General features: G+C 48.0%; 9 protein-coding genes across 9 annotated transcripts; 8 read left to right on the top strand and 1 right to left on the bottom strand.

Annotated features, from left to right (window-relative positions):
• Nucleotides 1–95: 95 nt before the first annotated feature.
• On the top strand, nt 96–1,206 carry An02g09560 (uncharacterized protein; the record flags this gene model as incomplete). The annotated part of the gene is made up of 2 exons (XM_001400049.3): nt 96–730; nt 789–1,206. 2 exons carry the CDS (start codon nt 96–98, stop codon nt 1,204–1,206), a joined length of 1,053 nt encoding a protein of 350 aa, XP_001400086.1.
• An 842-nt stretch (nt 1,207–2,048) lies between these two features.
• An02g09550 (uncharacterized protein) lies at nt 2,049–2,883 on the top strand (the record flags this gene model as incomplete). Its single annotated transcript, XM_001400048.3, has 4 exons — nt 2,049–2,175; nt 2,237–2,295; nt 2,356–2,474; nt 2,589–2,883. The coding sequence occupies 4 exons, from the start codon at nt 2,049–2,051 to the stop codon at nt 2,881–2,883; spliced, it is 600 nt and encodes a 199-aa protein (XP_001400085.1).
• A 402-nt stretch (nt 2,884–3,285) lies between these two features.
• On the bottom strand, nt 3,286–5,167 carry An02g09540 (uncharacterized protein; the record flags this gene model as incomplete). Its single annotated transcript, XM_001400047.3, has 6 exons — nt 3,286–4,070; nt 4,134–4,503; nt 4,575–4,585; nt 4,652–4,731; nt 4,799–4,983; nt 5,048–5,167. 6 exons carry the CDS (start codon nt 5,165–5,167, stop codon nt 3,286–3,288), a joined length of 1,551 nt encoding a protein of 516 aa, XP_001400084.1.
• A 683-nt stretch (nt 5,168–5,850) lies between these two features.
• Nucleotides 5,851–7,811, top strand: An02g09530 (uncharacterized protein; the record flags this gene model as incomplete). The annotated part of the gene is made up of 8 exons (XM_059746506.1): nt 5,851–6,048; nt 6,102–6,206; nt 6,276–6,494; nt 6,541–6,683; nt 6,743–6,810; nt 6,947–7,311; nt 7,349–7,511; nt 7,744–7,811. The coding sequence occupies 8 exons, from the start codon at nt 5,851–5,853 to the stop codon at nt 7,809–7,811; spliced, it is 1,329 nt and encodes a 442-aa protein (XP_059600054.1).
• Nucleotides 7,812–10,105: 2,294 nt separating this feature from the next.
• On the top strand, nt 10,106–10,758 carry An02g09520 (hypothetical protein; the record flags this gene model as incomplete). Its single annotated transcript, XM_059746505.1, has 4 exons — nt 10,106–10,156; nt 10,367–10,397; nt 10,544–10,551; nt 10,651–10,758. The coding sequence occupies 4 exons, from the start codon at nt 10,106–10,108 to the stop codon at nt 10,756–10,758; spliced, it is 198 nt and encodes a 65-aa protein (XP_059600053.1).
• A 262-nt stretch (nt 10,759–11,020) lies between these two features.
• On the top strand, nt 11,021–12,790 carry An02g09510 (hypothetical protein; the record flags this gene model as incomplete). Its single annotated transcript, XM_059746504.1, has 7 exons — nt 11,021–11,285; nt 11,418–11,542; nt 11,643–11,732; nt 11,814–11,879; nt 12,124–12,225; nt 12,326–12,477; nt 12,643–12,790. 7 exons carry the CDS (start codon nt 11,021–11,023, stop codon nt 12,788–12,790), a joined length of 948 nt encoding a protein of 315 aa, XP_059600052.1.
• A 193-nt stretch (nt 12,791–12,983) lies between these two features.
• On the top strand, nt 12,984–14,299 carry An02g09500 (uncharacterized protein; the record flags this gene model as incomplete). Its single annotated transcript, XM_059746503.1, has 4 exons — nt 12,984–13,136; nt 13,200–13,735; nt 13,793–13,857; nt 13,914–14,299. The coding sequence occupies 4 exons, from the start codon at nt 12,984–12,986 to the stop codon at nt 14,297–14,299; spliced, it is 1,140 nt and encodes a 379-aa protein (XP_059600051.1).
• A 169-nt stretch (nt 14,300–14,468) lies between these two features.
• An02g09490 (hypothetical protein) lies at nt 14,469–15,151 on the top strand (the record flags this gene model as incomplete). Its single annotated transcript, XM_059746502.1, has 5 exons — nt 14,469–14,483; nt 14,529–14,621; nt 14,666–14,739; nt 14,853–14,945; nt 15,025–15,151. 5 exons carry the CDS (start codon nt 14,469–14,471, stop codon nt 15,149–15,151), a joined length of 402 nt encoding a protein of 133 aa, XP_059600050.1.
• A 58-nt stretch (nt 15,152–15,209) lies between these two features.
• Nucleotides 15,210–16,688, top strand: An02g09480 (uncharacterized protein; the record flags this gene model as incomplete). The annotated part of the gene is made up of 1 exon (XM_059746501.1): nt 15,210–16,688. A coding segment is annotated over one exon (1,479 nt), but the record flags the coding sequence as incomplete, so codon positions are not given.

Below are 16,688 nucleotides of genomic sequence, written 5' to 3'. Positions count from 1 at the left end.
GGCGAGCGTTCGGTTTAGTCAATCAACCTGTCATCATCTGCTCAACTTACTCACACTGCTGGGTTTGATTCATCTAGCCAGCTATCTGCCTAAAAATGGCTCCTTCACTCGTACCTCTCGCTGAAATACCGACCGTTTCCCTTCTATACAAACTGAAGCGCTTGGTCCCAGTCTCCTCCCCGCTCGCGCAGCCCTCCAAGGCCTTGAACGACACCATCTCTCTGATCCGCAACGACATCACCAAATTGGATGGAGTCGACTGCATTGTGAATGCAGCCAACAAGTCTCTACTTGGAGGAGGTGGGGTAGATGGTGTCATTCACCGCGGTGCCGGACCTGGTTTGCTGGAGGAATGCCGCACCCTCGACGGCTGTGACACCGGTGATGCCAAAATAACCTCTGCGTACGAGCTTCCATGCAGACGAGTCATTCATACCGTTGGGCCAATCTATGATCTTGAATTGCAGAGAGGGAGGGAGCGCCCGGAGACTTTGCTGCGCAGCTGCTATCGTCGCAGTCTGGAGGTTGCCGTGGAGAACAACATGAAAAGCATTGCCTTTTCAGCAATCAGCACAGGCGTGTACGGCTATCCAAGTGAATTGGCTGCCCGCGCTGTTCTGGACGAGACACGGAAGTTCATGGAGAGTCCGAGCAACATCGGGAAACTTGAACGGATCATTTTCTGCAACTTTGAGCGCAAGGATGAGATAGCCTACGAGAAGTTTACTCCGTGAGTAACAATCTACCTCTGACTATACTGGTGCCGTTGGTTTGACTAACAATATCAGCTTGTTCTTCCCTCCAGAAGATCAGGGTGCCCCTAGCGCCAACAGCGACCGCGAATCTCAACTCGAATCTGACGGTGAGTCTTCGAAATCGGCGGAGATGCTCGCAGCCAAGCTTCCCGACCCACCGACCGTTGATCCTGCCTTGAACGGAGAACCGGAGACTAAGAAGCAAAAGGTTAACGCGGACCAGACCGAACGTAGCGGTAGAAGTTACATGGAGGATTTCTCTATCAGATCTGACGATGACTGGGAGGAGGTTGACAAATCGGAAGATGGCCGCACAGAGAAGCTGGATGACGAGCCGGTTGAAGTTGATAGACCTCCCTCTGCGACTGATGTGCAGAGCGTCCAGTCCAGTGGGATCATTGAGATGGACGGTTCCAACGCTTCGGACAGTGTGCTGGCAAAGGACTGGTAGTCGCCTTGCTCCAGCTGACCTTGAAATAGTTATGCATTTGAGTGATGCAACGTTTGCTTCAAGTTTGGCGTTGAATGGATTCATTCATGGGTAGCGCTTATCGACATGCAGCGCGGTTTTAATGAGTTTTCATCCTGGTATGTAGCACGTTTCTACGACTGGGCTTTCACTTCTCGGCAGCATTATTTTTGTCTCTTAAGTAGTACTTCCCCCTTAATGGTGACATGATTTATGTGGTATTCGACCGTTTGTGCAAGGAGATCATCATGTAGCCTGTTTAATACGGGTCCACGATATCAGGGCAGTAAATTGACCATCGTAATAACAGCTTATCCGTTGACCTTGCGGCATCCCTCGCAACCGTCACGTAGTATACGATCTCAGAGCTAAACCTTAACACTAGTCAGGTTGAGATGCAAAATATATACCGGTGGCCATGTTGTCGCTGACGTGCTGATTTTTGAGGATGAACTTTCTAGGTAACTAAGTCATATAGGCAAGGGTATACAAACGAGGCCAAAGGCACAACAGACACGATGACGTCGCTGCCCATCCCGTGACGGCGAAGAGGGAGTTTGTACTGTTTGTGCCGTGTCTTACCTAAGGATAGATTGATCAGGGGCAATGGACCCGCTGATTGGCCTCACCGCTTGCGTGTCCCTCTTCCGGCGGTGTGGGAGAGTGTGACAGGCCGCCCGTCGTTGTTGTTAAACTGCCGCCTTCCCCTCCACGTTGCCTTTTCCTTCCCCTGGACCCCTGATTGTATTTATTTAACTCGCTCACATCCTCTTCACATATTTGTTCTCTGTCTTTCTTAGATTCTACTTTCCTCGCTAGTCATCATGTCTGCCACCTGGTTCGAGCAACAGAAGCGGTCCTTCGCGGACGTCAAGATCGATGCTGCCAACGACAACGGCATCTCGACCACCGAGTTCCTTGAAGCTGCTGAGTCCCTCACCACTCTGTTCGGTATGCCATTGGCCATGATTGTTGATAATGAAGGAGACAGTGCTGATAATATTTACCCTAGATGTTCTCGGCTCCAAGGCTTTCACCCCTGTGAAGAGTGATTTGACCAACAACATCAAGGTTCGAACATACATAGTACCCCGCAGTCAGATGCTATCGGAAGCTTACCCTTTATCACAGAAAGTCAGGGAGAGGCAGCTGGCTGCCCCCGCCGAGTCCGAGACTCTCCAGGCTCTCGTCGTTAACGAGCTGAAGACTAAGAAGCACGTCGCCTCTGAAGGTCTGCTCTGGCTTGTCAGGTATGTCTACCTACCCACACCTGCCCAACTCAATGTGCTTCAGCGGCTATTGAGTGGTGGTATACGAGCCACTTGAGTTACACATGCTAATATACAACCTTTGCTGTGCTACAGAGGTCTTGACTTCACCGCCCAGGCCCTCCGCCACAACCTGAACAACGGCAGCACCGAGCTCTCCGATTCCTTCCGTGAAGCCTACGGCAACACCCTCAAGCCCCACCACTCCTTCGTTATCAAGCCCATCTTCTCTGCTGCTATGTCGGCTACCCCCTACCGCAAGGACTTCTACGCCAAGCTTGGTGAGGACCAGGCCAAGGTCAACGCGTCCTTGGACGCCGAGGTGGTGGCTCTTGAGAAGAACGTCGCCATCCTGAAGGAGTTCCAGGGCCGCAAGGAGGCGAAGTGGTAGATATCGGGAACATTTGCTTATAATGTGAGGAATATCTGGCATATTTACTGGGCGCTTTTTAAAGATGTATATATTTTCTAAAGAGTCTGAGACTCCTTGCATGATAACTAGATTTTTGAATCGCGCGGAACTGGTTGCTGAGACCCGGTCGTTCGTTCTATCTACTCTTTGTGATGGACGCTGGAACTGGTAATTGTCTTTTTTTGTGTCATCCTTGGACATGGCATCGTGACTATACTATTAGCATGCAAGCATAGACAACAAGTGTTCACTTTTGAAAGCTGAAACCGAACCCCAGTAGTAGTCGGAATGGTATCTGTCGGGGGACGTTTCAACTTATCCCCGCCCACACTATAAATCCCACTAGTATACTGCCATCCCTTAATCAATAGCCCGTTAGCGCTACTTTGGCGACGCCATAACTGTGGGCCCATTCCACTTCTTATGTCCTCGAACAAACCAGTCAATCACCGCAAATAACAGAGCGACACCAAACACCGGAGCACCATAATTCATGCCGCTCGCCGTGACGGGCTGAGTCTCAGGCCAGGGAAGGAAGATCGTAATATAAGTACCGTACGCCATGGCGAAAGCATTAATCGGAATGCCGTACCTTCCCAAGTTAAACGGACCATAACGGATCTCACTCGAGAAGCGAACCCGCTTGATCAGCATGAAAAGGACAGGGACCAGATAGGAAATGTAAAGGGCGAGAGTGTCCAGAGACAAGACGGCATTGAACGCAGCCGAGGAACCAATGTTGATCAGGGCAATCAAAACGGTAATTGTTGTCACTAGGAAAAGAGATCGCAGGGGGATCTTGTACCGAGGTGATACATGCGCGAAAAACGATGAGAAGGGGAAACCCTCGTCGCGCGCAAACGCCCATGTGAGTCGACTGACTGACGCTAGGACGTTGAAGGAGGAATAGCAGCCAGAGAGGAGGATCGGTAGCATCATTGCGCTGGATGCTGCTTTTGATCCGGTCTGGGCATAGAATATTTCAATGATGGGGTATCCTGTAGGTGAGTCGAGGGCTTTCTGGAAGTCGCCCATAGTGTATAGTAGGGCTATGGCGAAGCCGAATGCAAGGACGGCGTTCACGCATAAGCCCCAGACCATTGATCGGGGAACGGCCCTAGGTGCGTCGTTGACTTCTTCTGACATGTGAATGACACCGTCGAAACCTGTTTGGAGGGTTTCGAAGATTAGCATTTTGGTGAGATGCTGGATAGGCAAGGGAGACTTACTACTTAGGGTGAATGCCGCTGTTAGCAATCCAATTGAATAGATCACCCCTTTGTCATGCCATCCACTCTGGTCAGTGACGAATTCAGTCCATACAAAATCATTTGTGTGCCGTTGCCCTAAAACGATCATGACGACCATGATGGCCGGGTATGATAGGATGTGAATAACACCTGATAACACGTCGACTGGTGCTAGGAGGCGGCGCGCGAAGATATTGACCAGCAAGGGCAGGAAGAGGACTGCAAACACTAGAAGAGTTCCGTGCCATCCTTCCGGGTTGTAGGAAGGGTAGTTCTGCACCAGTAGTCCCTGGATCTCAGTGCCAACTAAGTATGGCCCAACTGCGACATTGGCCCACCATGCTATGACCTAGTTATAAGTTTGTACCTGATGAGAGTTTGTACAATGCAAATGCCGAAATCGAATTACTAGAGGCTTACAGTGATCCAGCCTGTTGGAATAGAATCACAAATCAGCCACACAAATCGAGATTTTGATTAGACCAAAAGGCGCCCACCTTGAACGAAGCTTAAAAATCGAGGAGCAAATGGCGCGAGCTCATATGTCCAGTGATATTGAGCACCGGCAACAGGGTTTCTGTGTTTAGCGATTAGGGACACGAACTGTGACACATGATATTCGCATCGTAGGAATCCACTCGTACATCGATGCCATTTCTGCCATAGATAAAGTTAAGCACAGAGAGCCGGCAAATGACAGTAGCATGCCATAAACAATTGCTACCGGGCCGCCATTCAACAGCCCTGCTTGAAGACTGGATCCTAAGGATTCCCAGGATGCTTGTAGGGTTGCGGCAAATGCTAGCATAGGTAGGAAACCTAGATATCTCTGAAAAACGTTAGTGCTCAGTGAGAGCATTAGGACATTATTGATACAGATACTATCCGCTTACCTCAAGTCGTGGCTTCCCTCGATACTGATAGGAAGATGGGGGTGGGGGATCTTCTATGCTCATAGCATGAGGCCCTTTTGCGGGGCTAGGCGGGCCGGTTTGGTTATCATGGTATTCCATAGCTTGCGATTGCCAAAGTCAAAATACAAAACAAAGCAGGTATATTCTCCAAGACCCTTAAGCCAGTAAGAAAAGCAAAAGAACAGAATGTCGAAGACAAAAAGAAAAAAAAGGAAGACAGAATCAAGCGGGATAGCTTTGCATATAGGACAACCAGTGGGCGAAGCTAACTGCTCTATGCAATGTAACTAAGCATTGGCGATATATTAACGCTTAAATGTAACCGGCCCGTGGCTTTGTTTTGTATGTAGGTGGTAGCCACCGTCCCAACTTAGTGCCAGACTTGTATATGAACTAAACAGGGATTCCATCCTTTTGTGTGTCTCATCCCTACGCTACCCGACACTAATTGCGCGTTCACACGCATCCGGATATCGGCTTGATGTATCTATGGTCTGAGAACGCATAGTGTGGAGTGATCTAGACCGGTGCCCCAGAGCTGCCCTTGTCGTTGCTTTATTAGATAGCAATTAATATACTAGGCTTGTGAAACCAACAAGACCTTGCAGTCATGGAAAACTCTTACCAGTTGGACATGAATCATATCCCTGTCAGCCTCAGCGCTAATGTAACATGGAGCATTTATATATGGAAGTAGCACAAGCTCCTGCTGGCTCACAATTTGTCTGTTCATCTGCAACCATCGATGTTGAGAGTGCCTTTTCTGGGCATGTTATCACAACATGCCATCATTATCATCATCATCTGAGCTTTTACCACCCTTGGAAACAATAACACCATATGACAGAGGCCCAGCAATCACAATTGTGGCCTTTGTCTTTTTCTTCGTGACTTTAATCATCGTTGCCGTCAAACTTGGAACTGCCTTGTACTCGAAGACTGTGCTCTTAAGCACAGATGCACCTCTTTGGATCGCCTTAGTACAGAACCTGTTTGCCCCTCTGAGAGCACGACTAATAGGATTAACTGCCAGATTGTTGCCTTTATTCAAAGTCTCCTTACCCAGTTTGCAGTAGACCATGGGCTTGGAAAGCATTCATCTTCTCTTTCCACTGCTGACTTCTCCAAGTACAACAAGGTTAGTCATCTCTCTCCTAATGACTCGTATAAATCACGGATCTTACTTATTTGGCTGCTGCTTATATAGCTCACCTATGCTGCTCAATTACTCCTGATTCCAGTTCTTTCACTCTCAAAAGTGTCCACCTGTCGACTGATTCACAGGCTGACACCCGGTCAGCGCATCAGACGAGCCAACCTGATTACCATGATAGCTGTCGGTCTATGGACTGTGTTTGCACTTTTTGCTACGGCTCTTCAGTGCCGACCGCACTGGGAGTATCTACCAAGCCATTGCGTCGGGAAGGTAAGGTCAGTGGTCATATAAAGTATCCCTACCTAATCATCAGCAGGGCGCCGTCAACTATCCAATAATTCTTATCAACATAGTCACAGACTTGGCACTGGTGGTAATTCCACTGATTATGATTTGGAGCGTGCAAATGACATTGCAGAAGCGTCTTCAAATAATTGCTTCATTTTCCTCAAGACTTGTGTAAGAGATCTTTGTTCACTCAAATATCTTTGGCTGAATGCACACTAACGATCCTGGAGCGTGGTGGCAGTCAGTATCACTGAACTTGTGTATCTCCCGATATATTTGCAATCATCTGATCCGACATGTAAGAGTCTCCGGGCGCTCAAAGCTATAAAGGCATAGGCAACTAATGCATTAACAATATTTTGCAGGGACAATTGTTGACGTAGACCTTTGCAATGAGTGAGAGCAGGATTCTATCGTACTCTATTCTGTCGCAGCTAATGTTGAATATCGCAGGCTTACGACGTATCTCAGCATCATAGCAGCTTGCATGCCTTCGGTCTATCGCATCTTGAGCAATTTAAGATCAGGGTTAAATGGCGTCCATCTGTCAGAGATCGAACTTAGCACCACTCAAGGAGCCACAGGATCCAGAACCGAATCTGGGAATCAGGGTGGTTCCAGCTCCCGGGCAAAAAGACGCTCTGCTTTCTTTCCAGGCTTTCGAGCTACCGAGTTGTTCTCTAGATATGATACGACGCAAAGCGGGTTGTGTACCATACAAGATGATGCAACTCGCAGAAACAGGGATGAAACAGAGAGCACGGAAAGCACTAGAGGGCTAACAGAGGATCAGCCACCGGTTGGTGGGGTCAGAAAGACGGTGGACATATATATAGAAGTCAATGACATTCAATCATAATGGATGTGCATGTTGGCAAGGAAAGAGAAATGCTAGCAAATACCAATGGGCGAGTGAGCATCGGTTTGAAGCTTATGTGCACTACGAGCACACAATGAGCACATCTTTTGCCTCTTACTTTGATCACAGCTCGCTTGGAAGTAGGTGTTTTTTTTTTTTTTTTTTTTTTTTCTCTTCACAGACTAAATTACGTGGGCTTAGCTCAAGCTAAAGCGCCCGCTGGACAGAGGTAACGAGGATCCCCTGCTTAGCTCTACATAGCCTATAATGGTGAGATTCTAATCTCCACTTTCCCCTCCGCATCACGATGAAGCCATTCGAAAGCAACATATTGAGGATAGAAGACAGGCTTTGAAAAATATGATCAAATAGAATTGGCTAAAAAGTTGATCTATCGTAGTAAAACCACCAGACAATATCAAGTTTACACCATTACATAGAGAACCAATTCTTGGGAAAACTCATCAGCAGGGATCCCTGTCAGGCCTCCACAAAGTATCACTGGATTGTCCACTAGTGGCTGGTTACATCCGTGAGCGAATTAATACTTGATATTATACTCTGTATTCCATTTTTGTCTTTCCTTCAGGGTATCATTCTCTTGAGGCATAAGCTGCCACCTCCCCCGGGGCAATGTAGTGAAGTCCTCCGAAAGTCCTTGGAGAAACACCCTTCGTCCAGGCTGTTATCATTCCTTCCATAGCGTAAGATACAATGTAGACACATAATGAGAAGCTGTCATTTATGCTCGCCAACTGGGTTATGGTGCCGACTACTGAGCCCATTGGTAGGAAAACTACTCATTAAATTAGTGTTGATAAGATCGTCCTCTGATTTGCCGATTCGGTCGTCTCAGATGTAACTAATGGCAATTAATATTGCACGAAAGAGGCTGTAGTGGCGAGCATCACTTGTGCTCTCGAAAGAGCCTTAAACTTTGTAGCTAGGCTTTCGTAATGAAATGACCCTTCTTGTATCCTTTAATAATTAGCAATTCTATCATGTCGTCTTATAGGCCATATTAATATACGCGCCTCACTATATCAATAATTTAAGAGCTTATATGCTGCCGCCAGCGTCTAAAAAATCTTCTACTTCCTCGAGGCTACAAATCAATGCAACGTCACCTGGTCCTAGATAAATATGGGTACTTTACGCTATCAGATGTGCATATCATTGCTTTCATCGGAGAGGACCTCATATTGCGATTGGACGATAATTTGAACAGTCTCATAGTTTCGCCTTCTACTTCCTTTGAGCCTTGTTTTCAGAGCATAGCGACCCAGCCAAAAGCGAATTAATTATCGGCACTACTCTTCCTCGTGGCATGCTCAAGATGTCATTTCTTTTTCTGCATAATTACTGGGAAATTGACTTGAATATCTGGCGATATTTTCTTTATGAACCCATATTCCATGGACATGCCACAATTCCGGCTTGACCGCAGGACAGTCGGCCATGAATATTCATGCCCTGTTCAGCCCACAAGAATCATAACCATCAACTTTCCCCAGCCACTTGATTCATGATGCATTTGATATGCTCTCGAGTTTCTCAGAAATGATGCCCTTCTGCTCACATCGCTGTTTAGTGGAAAAATTGTAACCAAGAGGCTGCTTCCCCTATTCCGTGGCCCGATCTTTACTTCCTGTTGTTTGTTTTGTTGCTCATTTTGCATCAATGCATTGAAACAGGTTTCCAGGCTTAGAAGCCTATATTCGGCTGTTTATATTCCATTTGGCCTCCTTGATGCTACTCGAGATAACAATTTAGTTTGCAACACATCAATGGTAGCGGTACTGGTACAAGCAGGCGTTGCTCTATTCTTAAGCTGCCAGTGTGCTTGCAAACACTTGGCCAGACTTACCACATGATTTATGTACACATAAAGCTGGCCTAGGATTCATAGCTTGTGATAATAGTGTTGGACGCCACTGATGACTTGCTGACAATTAGCCTCCCCAGTGGACTTCCCAGATGGAAGAGCTACATTGCTCTCTCCCTTGCAGTCATTGGCTTCCAATTAACAAGATATGATGGGCTTCGGGGGAAATGATTCTCCACATGAGTACGTATAAAAAATGTAGTTAGGGGTTTTAGGAGGCACGACTTTGACGTGACGGTTGCTCGTGGAGGCATGTCGGGATAACACAAGATCCCAAGACTGCCGATATCGTTACTAGAACAGGAAACCATGCGGGAGCAATGGCATACCATGATTTATATTTGCTCAGTATAGGACGCACGATAACTTGGCCTGCTCAGAAAGCTTGTAGCACATGAGGAAGGTATATGGGATGATTAGTGCCAGCCTCTCATCAGCATTTTGTGCTCGTTGTTTCCATAAATGGACCAAACTACTGTGGAATAGCGTTTTGTCTAGTGGATACGGTCCTGTTCGGAGGAGCACATGAACCCTGTTTCTTTGCATTGCCCTGTCGATAGAGAGTGCTTGGCGCCTTTATTTCTCCGGGGAACTAAGCTCATCATTGAAGACATATTGAGATATTCCTAATATGTCCGTCTCTATAGTATCTACAAATTAGTTGTTCACAGAGGGGGTTATCCTTGCAGTCGAAGAGTGTCGCATTTACTCCCTATCAAACAGCCAAATCTACAACCATTGATAACAAACAGGCTCCACTCCCCTGAATTTATAAATAGATTGACACCAAAGCCATATGTGACGGTTAACGGGTTGGTGGGATGCTACCCCTCAATGAGATGAAACAACATGCTGACAGCCAGCGTTTCAGGCATTGGATGTCGGACTGAGATAACGTCTGTAAGTGATAATGGATGGCTGGTGCCAACGCTCAGGCATCGGGGTTGCACGTAACGGGATAGATTCCCGGCACCAGTGCAAGGAACACGATGATCGAGAGATCTTTGAGCAAGGAACGAACTCTCGGGTATCCACGAGCTCGGTAGTGCCGGCCTGATGTATGTAGGTCCTAATAGATTGTTGAGAATTAACAAGATCGACCAAAAATAGCTTAAAAAGCTGGATAATTATTTTGATCGACGTGTGTGATATTATTTCTCGCATGTCAGATCAGCTCAACCCATGGTTAATTGCGATTATTCTTGCTGCCACGGTGCCTCTGAACCATGGACGGACCCGAACCATGTTCCTGGAATAAAAATATCCACAGTGTAACTCCATAATCAGGTGCTAAGGTAGGATGACAGCAAACGCTGAAAAGGGTATCACCACCGACACTTTGTCAAGATCTACGCGAAGCATTCCCGAAATAGATATAGTACACATGATGGTAGGGGCAGATTTTCTTAGGCAGACTGGGCAATGGAACTGTGCGGGTTCAGCTGGTCAGGTCGGCACCACAAAAACAGTTGGCGAACTACAGCACGATCGGGAGCCTCTAGCTGGGTTTGGCAAGGCGTCTGAAATCTGAAGCCTTGAGTGGACAGTAGCCTTTGGGGCTAGAAATGTTAGCGTGAACTCCTGAGCTAAGGTCCTAAGCGAAATGAAATTTGATGTTCTAATCCGTCGAGTATTCCACACGAAAGATCATGCCAGCTAGAGAATTGATGGAGAGGTGTATGTTGGTTTGGGCCAATGATAGTAATTAGACATTGGTCCAAAGGGAATAAAGAGGCTTGAGTGAAGCTAAACATATTGCTGTATATGATTCGGCCTAGCAGAAAAGTGACATTCTTCCTTGTTACTATTGGATCGGCAACATCTCATGCCTGGATAGGTGTGGGGATACTGGGGCTGGGTTGCCGAACGATGAAAGGACAAAAGAGGGGGAATCTCGGCACGCACGGGTCGTTCCCTCAACACTTCGACTTCCGTGCCGTGTCCAGCGGGAGTATCCATCCTGGCAATGCTACGCTCTACAGGGCATGCTTGTTAAAGACGTGCACTGTCAACACAATGCTTGATATGGGTGCGGCAAATCTATAGTTCCCTGCTGCTACGGACATCCTGGGTAAGGAAGAGGGAGAAAATCAACATGCTTTGTGCTGAATTTGTAAGTACTAAGTAGCCTACCGCAACCAACATTTGCTTTTTCCCGTAGACTTGATCTTCGGGGAGGACGGATCTAGAATTTCTAGCGCCCAGAACAAACTCATTCTGTTCCCAGGAAGGCAAGTTGAAAAGCAAACGGACTGCGCTGATCACCATGAGAACAATGAGAACCCGGTCAATCATTACTCCTTCGAAATTAGGACAAAGCCCTGATTCTTCGAATCGCGCCTTTGTTGCGTCAGATACGCCCCTATCTTGATTCTATCTTGATTAGCATCTTGCTCATCGGGAGTGGAATGGAGATCCTTTATCCGTTAATGTAAAGTGCAGCCATGGGAGATATTTCTACATCGCTTCGAATTTGGTAGGGTGACATTATGGACTTGGTTGTGGTGATCAACGCCCAACTCACACGCTATGATTAATAGTCAAAGCAGGATGACAGGGATGTCCTGAGGAGACCATTCACCTGATGAGTGACAGGGAACCCTCTCCCAGCAGGGGTGTTGAGGTAATCTAATTCTTCTGCAGAGTCAGGGTCCCGGCTTCCCTTTGTCTTCGCAGGCTCAATGAAGTCCAATTGGCAGAGTTACCATAATGAAGAATTGTTGTTCAACGCCTATCGTTTCTGTGCAAAACCCATTGCAATTGCTAAATGTTATCATGTAATCTTGTCTTGGTATTCATAGCGCCCAGGCCCCTTGAGGCAAACGTTCCTGCGGCCGTGTGGAGCCCAGGTGGGTTAAATCCCAAAGGGCCAAAACATGCCAGGCAGTCCACCTGCTGCTATCTTGTGCAGTGGGCACGGCATGCAGCCGGCTATTCCTTTCACCATAAGTTCATTTTCAATCGGAGTAGTAACTGACTGTCTCCGAATATCCACCCAGGGGACCAAGCACCCGCTCTGTCCCTACGAGCTCCGCTATGGTCCAAGTACATTTGCCGTTACTGGCAAAGGCACAAGAAACCGCTGCCTCAAGCCGCCCATGGATCGATCCGATGGATCTTGATTCCTATCCTATAGGATCCAGCGTTAAGGACTCCATACAAAGATATCCAGAAAGACTTCTGCGGAACATGATGAGCAAAAGAGCCAGACAATCAGCCCTGTCCAGTATTCAGCGTCCGCCACTATAGACCTCGGTACCAGATCACAGGCGGCTACTTCCCCGACAGCCGATACCTCTGTCCCTCTTCGCTCTTACATAAGAATCTAACCAACGTAGCACCAGAACATATGCCGTACATCTGGAGTGATCCTCAATGGCAAGCAGGGAATACAGTCCTCTCCACATGGCAGCATTAAGACCTGGACCCGGGCTCCATCGGCAGTTCGGACACCATCAGCTTTCTCGTCATTGGGCGGTTGTACTCAGTAGACGGTACTTTGTTAAGAATCTTATGCGTGGACCAGTCTTTTAGCGTCGAACCTTTTCCCCCTTCTAGGCTACCCCTAAAACTATTGCCACTTAGGTTATATATCCACTTAAATGACAGTTACCCCGGCCTAGGTTGCCTCACACTTCCTTCCTCCCACACTTGGGGAGACAATGTCACCCGATTCTAGCTTGCGACCTTCGTTGATTGTAGCACTCGCGCCGCTGTGTGCTCCACCATGATCGAGTTCAAGGGCCGCAGCGAGTCAATCTTTATAGTTACTGTGGTTTTCTTGGGGATATCTTTCATTGCCGTATGCCTACGATGCTTCGTTCGGCTGCGGCTGGTGCGGGCATTTGGGTGGGATGATGCGCTGATGGTTTTCGCTATGGTATGTCCTATCGCCGCTTTTATCAAGTGAATCTGTCAATGTTAACTCCAATCCACTACAAAGGGCTTGGAAATTCTGTTTGCGTTATGTGGAATTACTGGCTCATTGTACGGCATGGGCCAGAAACTCGAGCAACTGGAAGATGGCTATCTTGAAACCGCCCTTTTTGTAAGTACACTGGCTATCACTTCGGATGATCTTGCTTACACGGAGAAGTGGTGGTGGCTAGGTCAAACGAGCTACGTCGTGACAGTTGTTGTCGCCAGGATCTCCATTGCGTTGGCCCTCCTCCGTCTTACTGTTTCCAAGGTACACACAATTCTACTGTGGTGTGTAGTAGGCGTGTCGATCATCGTGGGCCTTGTTTTCTGGTTTATGTTGACCTTCGAGTGCAAACCGGTGGCACACTTCTGGCAGCGCACCAAGCCTGGACACTGCATGTCTATCGATAAACTCCTCGACATTGCGTACGTATACAGTGTCACTGCGATGATCTGCGATTTCACGCTTGGCCTGCTACCTATCTTCTTGGTGTGGAAACTACAGATGAGTCGACAAACTAAGGCAGCGTTGGCGGGTATCCTGAGCTTAGGCTGCATGTAAGACGAACTGGACAATGCTACCCATTTACGATCGCATGCTAACACTCGCAATAGTGCCAGCGCAGGTGTCATCGTCCGTATCCCTTTCCTTCCCACTTACAAAGACACTGAGTTCCTCTGTAAGTCTGACAGTCAGCCACTCTTACCAGAATCCGTATCGCTAATGGGAGCAAAGACGCAACGACTCAGATATCTATATGGTCTAATGTCGAAGCGGGCCTCGGAATTACAGCCGGCTGCCTCGTCACCCTTCGCCCTCTCTTCCGCTGGTTGGGCGGAACTAGCTACTCTCCCACACGCAGCAAGAGGAATACCGGGAGTATGCCGCTGTCGAGTATGAACGGCGCCGGTAAACATCCCTCGCGAAGCGAACATACCACAAACTCGACCAAATTCTGGCGCCCGGATCTGAACCCTGACGACACTAGGGCTATTGTTACGACCGTGCAGACAGCCCAGGGAAGCCCGAACAGCAGTCAGGAAAACCTCAATCCGAAGCCAGGCGCATGGGACGGGGTCAATGTACATAAATCATTTGTTGTCACGACGGATGAGGCCTAGAAGTTGATCTTCTATGCTATTCATCTTATAATCATGATATGAAAGATAGTATATTCATTGCCCATATCGGACAGGGTATTCGGATCATCAGACAGCTAATTAACAAAGACCATGCGACGTGATCCATCCACCGCTCCCGCACAAACCATCTTGAATGCTTCGCATCACGATGTCGACGAAAGTAGTCTATCACATGCCATGATACGAAACCGGGTTATGAATACAGCAGCTTAAAGCGCGGCTTACTGGGTTGAGGACCAAACGTCAAGAGATCTTCATTTGCAGTGTAGAGCGCCTACGAGGAACCCGTGCAGATCTTGGCGTCTTTGAATCTATCACGAGTATTAGCAGGGCCTAAAGTCCGAGGCTGAAGCTTCGGTGACTTTCTACGTAGCACCTCAATGCCAACTCGCTAAACCAAGACGGCGAAGTCAAGTAGCGTAAACTTATCTTAAAAAGTGAACAAAGAGTTAAGCCTTCACCTTCTGAATGGATCGATCGCTCTTATCAGCATACGGAGTGAGACTCCGTAATCATAGTTATTTGCTATCAGGATTGCCTGCTTATCGGAACCAGCGAAAGTCGGGAAAATCCAAGCTCCGTCCCGGCACGTGGCGGCGACCAATCGCGAGCAACGGGGCCTTCCGTACGTTCAATCCTCGGCGGCGAATCCCAAAATTATACTGTCGAGGTGGCTTCTTCGCGCTTTCCTCTTCGACCTGCAGTCCGGAGATATACTGGTGGCTTCAAGATTTTGGGCTCTTCATTTCCTATGGTCTATTGAAGCTTTCTTGGTCTCTCAAGTTCGCGTCGTCTGGCCCGCGTCGTGGCCACTCGAGTGTCACCATGTGAGTTGAGACACCTTCGCTGTATCGCGTGCATTGACCGGCCGCTTACTGACAAGTTGATGATGCACAGGGCAGGACTCGTCGAAGATCCCCAGATCAAATATTCCTCCCTCCATAATCCCCTTCCCACTCAGTTACACACCTATGCGTGGCCATTCCTGATCATCTGGCCTGCATTTTTGGCCTTCTATCTCTCTCCTGAACGCTACGATACATACATTCAAGGTCAAGAATGGACCTTTGTGTATGTTGGATCCATTATCACGGTCCAGTCGCTTTTGTGGCTGATGACAAAATGGAACATCGATATCCAAACATTGTTCACTACTACTAAGGCTAAATCGATTGACTCCGCTCGGCTTATCAAGGTGATTCCAGCAGCTAATGCTGGTTCGGCTGAGGTTTGTCCCTTGCTCTTCGACACTAGGGGTGGAAAGAAGACGGTCTCGTTCTTGTTTCAGAAGCGCCGCTTCCTTTACTATCCTGAACGCCGATGCTTCGCTCCCTTGTCCTACGTCCTCGACGCTGAGCCTAAGCCTGCCCTCAAGACCTTTCAGAAGACTCAAGGCTTGACCACCAAGGAAGAGGTCGAACGTATTCAGCACCACTATGGCGATAACACGTTTGATATTCCCGTGCCGGGCTTTGTGGAACTTTGGAAGGAGCACGCAGTTGCGCCTTTCTTCGTTTTCCAGATTTTCTGCGTTGGACTGTGGATGTTGGACGAATACTGGTACTATTCTCTGTTCACCCTCTTCATGCTCGTCATGTTTGAGAGCACGGTGGTATGGCAGCGCCAGCGGACGCTCAACGAGTTTCGGGGAATGAGTATCAAGCCGTATGAAGTCTGGGTCTTCCGCGAGAAACAATGGCAGAAGACTACCAGTGACAAGCTCTTGCCCGGTGACTTGATGTCGGTTAACCGAACCAAGGAAGACAGTGGTGTGGCGTGTGATATCCTTTTGATCGAAGGAAGCGTCATTGTTAACGAGGCCATGCTCTCGGGTGAGAGTACACCACTTCTGAAAGAGTCCGTCCAACTGAGACCTGGCGACGACCTGATCGAACCGGATGGATTGGACAAGAACGCATTTGTACACGGAGGAACCAAGGTTTTGCAGATTACTCATGCGAACACCACATCAGACGACATTGCCAAATCTCACGATGGTTCCGGTATTCTTCCCACGCCCGATTCTGGTGCGCTTGGTGTTGTTGTGAAAACCGGTTTCGAAACAAGTCAGGGCAGTCTCGTGCGTACCATGATCTACTCAACTGAGCGGGTGTCTGCCAACAATGTGGAAGCGTTGCTTTTTATCTTATTCCTGCTCATATTCGCCATTGCTGCCTCATGGTATGTTTGGCAGGAGGGTGTGGCAAAGGATCGCAAGAGGTCGAAATTGCTCCTGGATTGTGTCCTCATCATCACTAGCGTCGTTCCCCCTGAACTTCCTATGGAGCTCAGCCTTGCTGTCAACACTAGTCTGGCCGCTTTGAGCAAGTTTGCTATCTTCTGCACTGAGCCTTTCCGAATCCCTTTC

The sequence above is a fragment of the Aspergillus niger genome (assembly GCF_000002855.4).
Source record: "Aspergillus niger supercontig An02".
Lineage (NCBI taxonomy): Eukaryota > Fungi > Ascomycota > Eurotiomycetes > Eurotiales > Aspergillaceae > Aspergillus > Aspergillus niger.
Note: the sequence above shows the minus strand (reverse complement) of the source record. Positions and strands in the feature narration are given on the sequence as shown.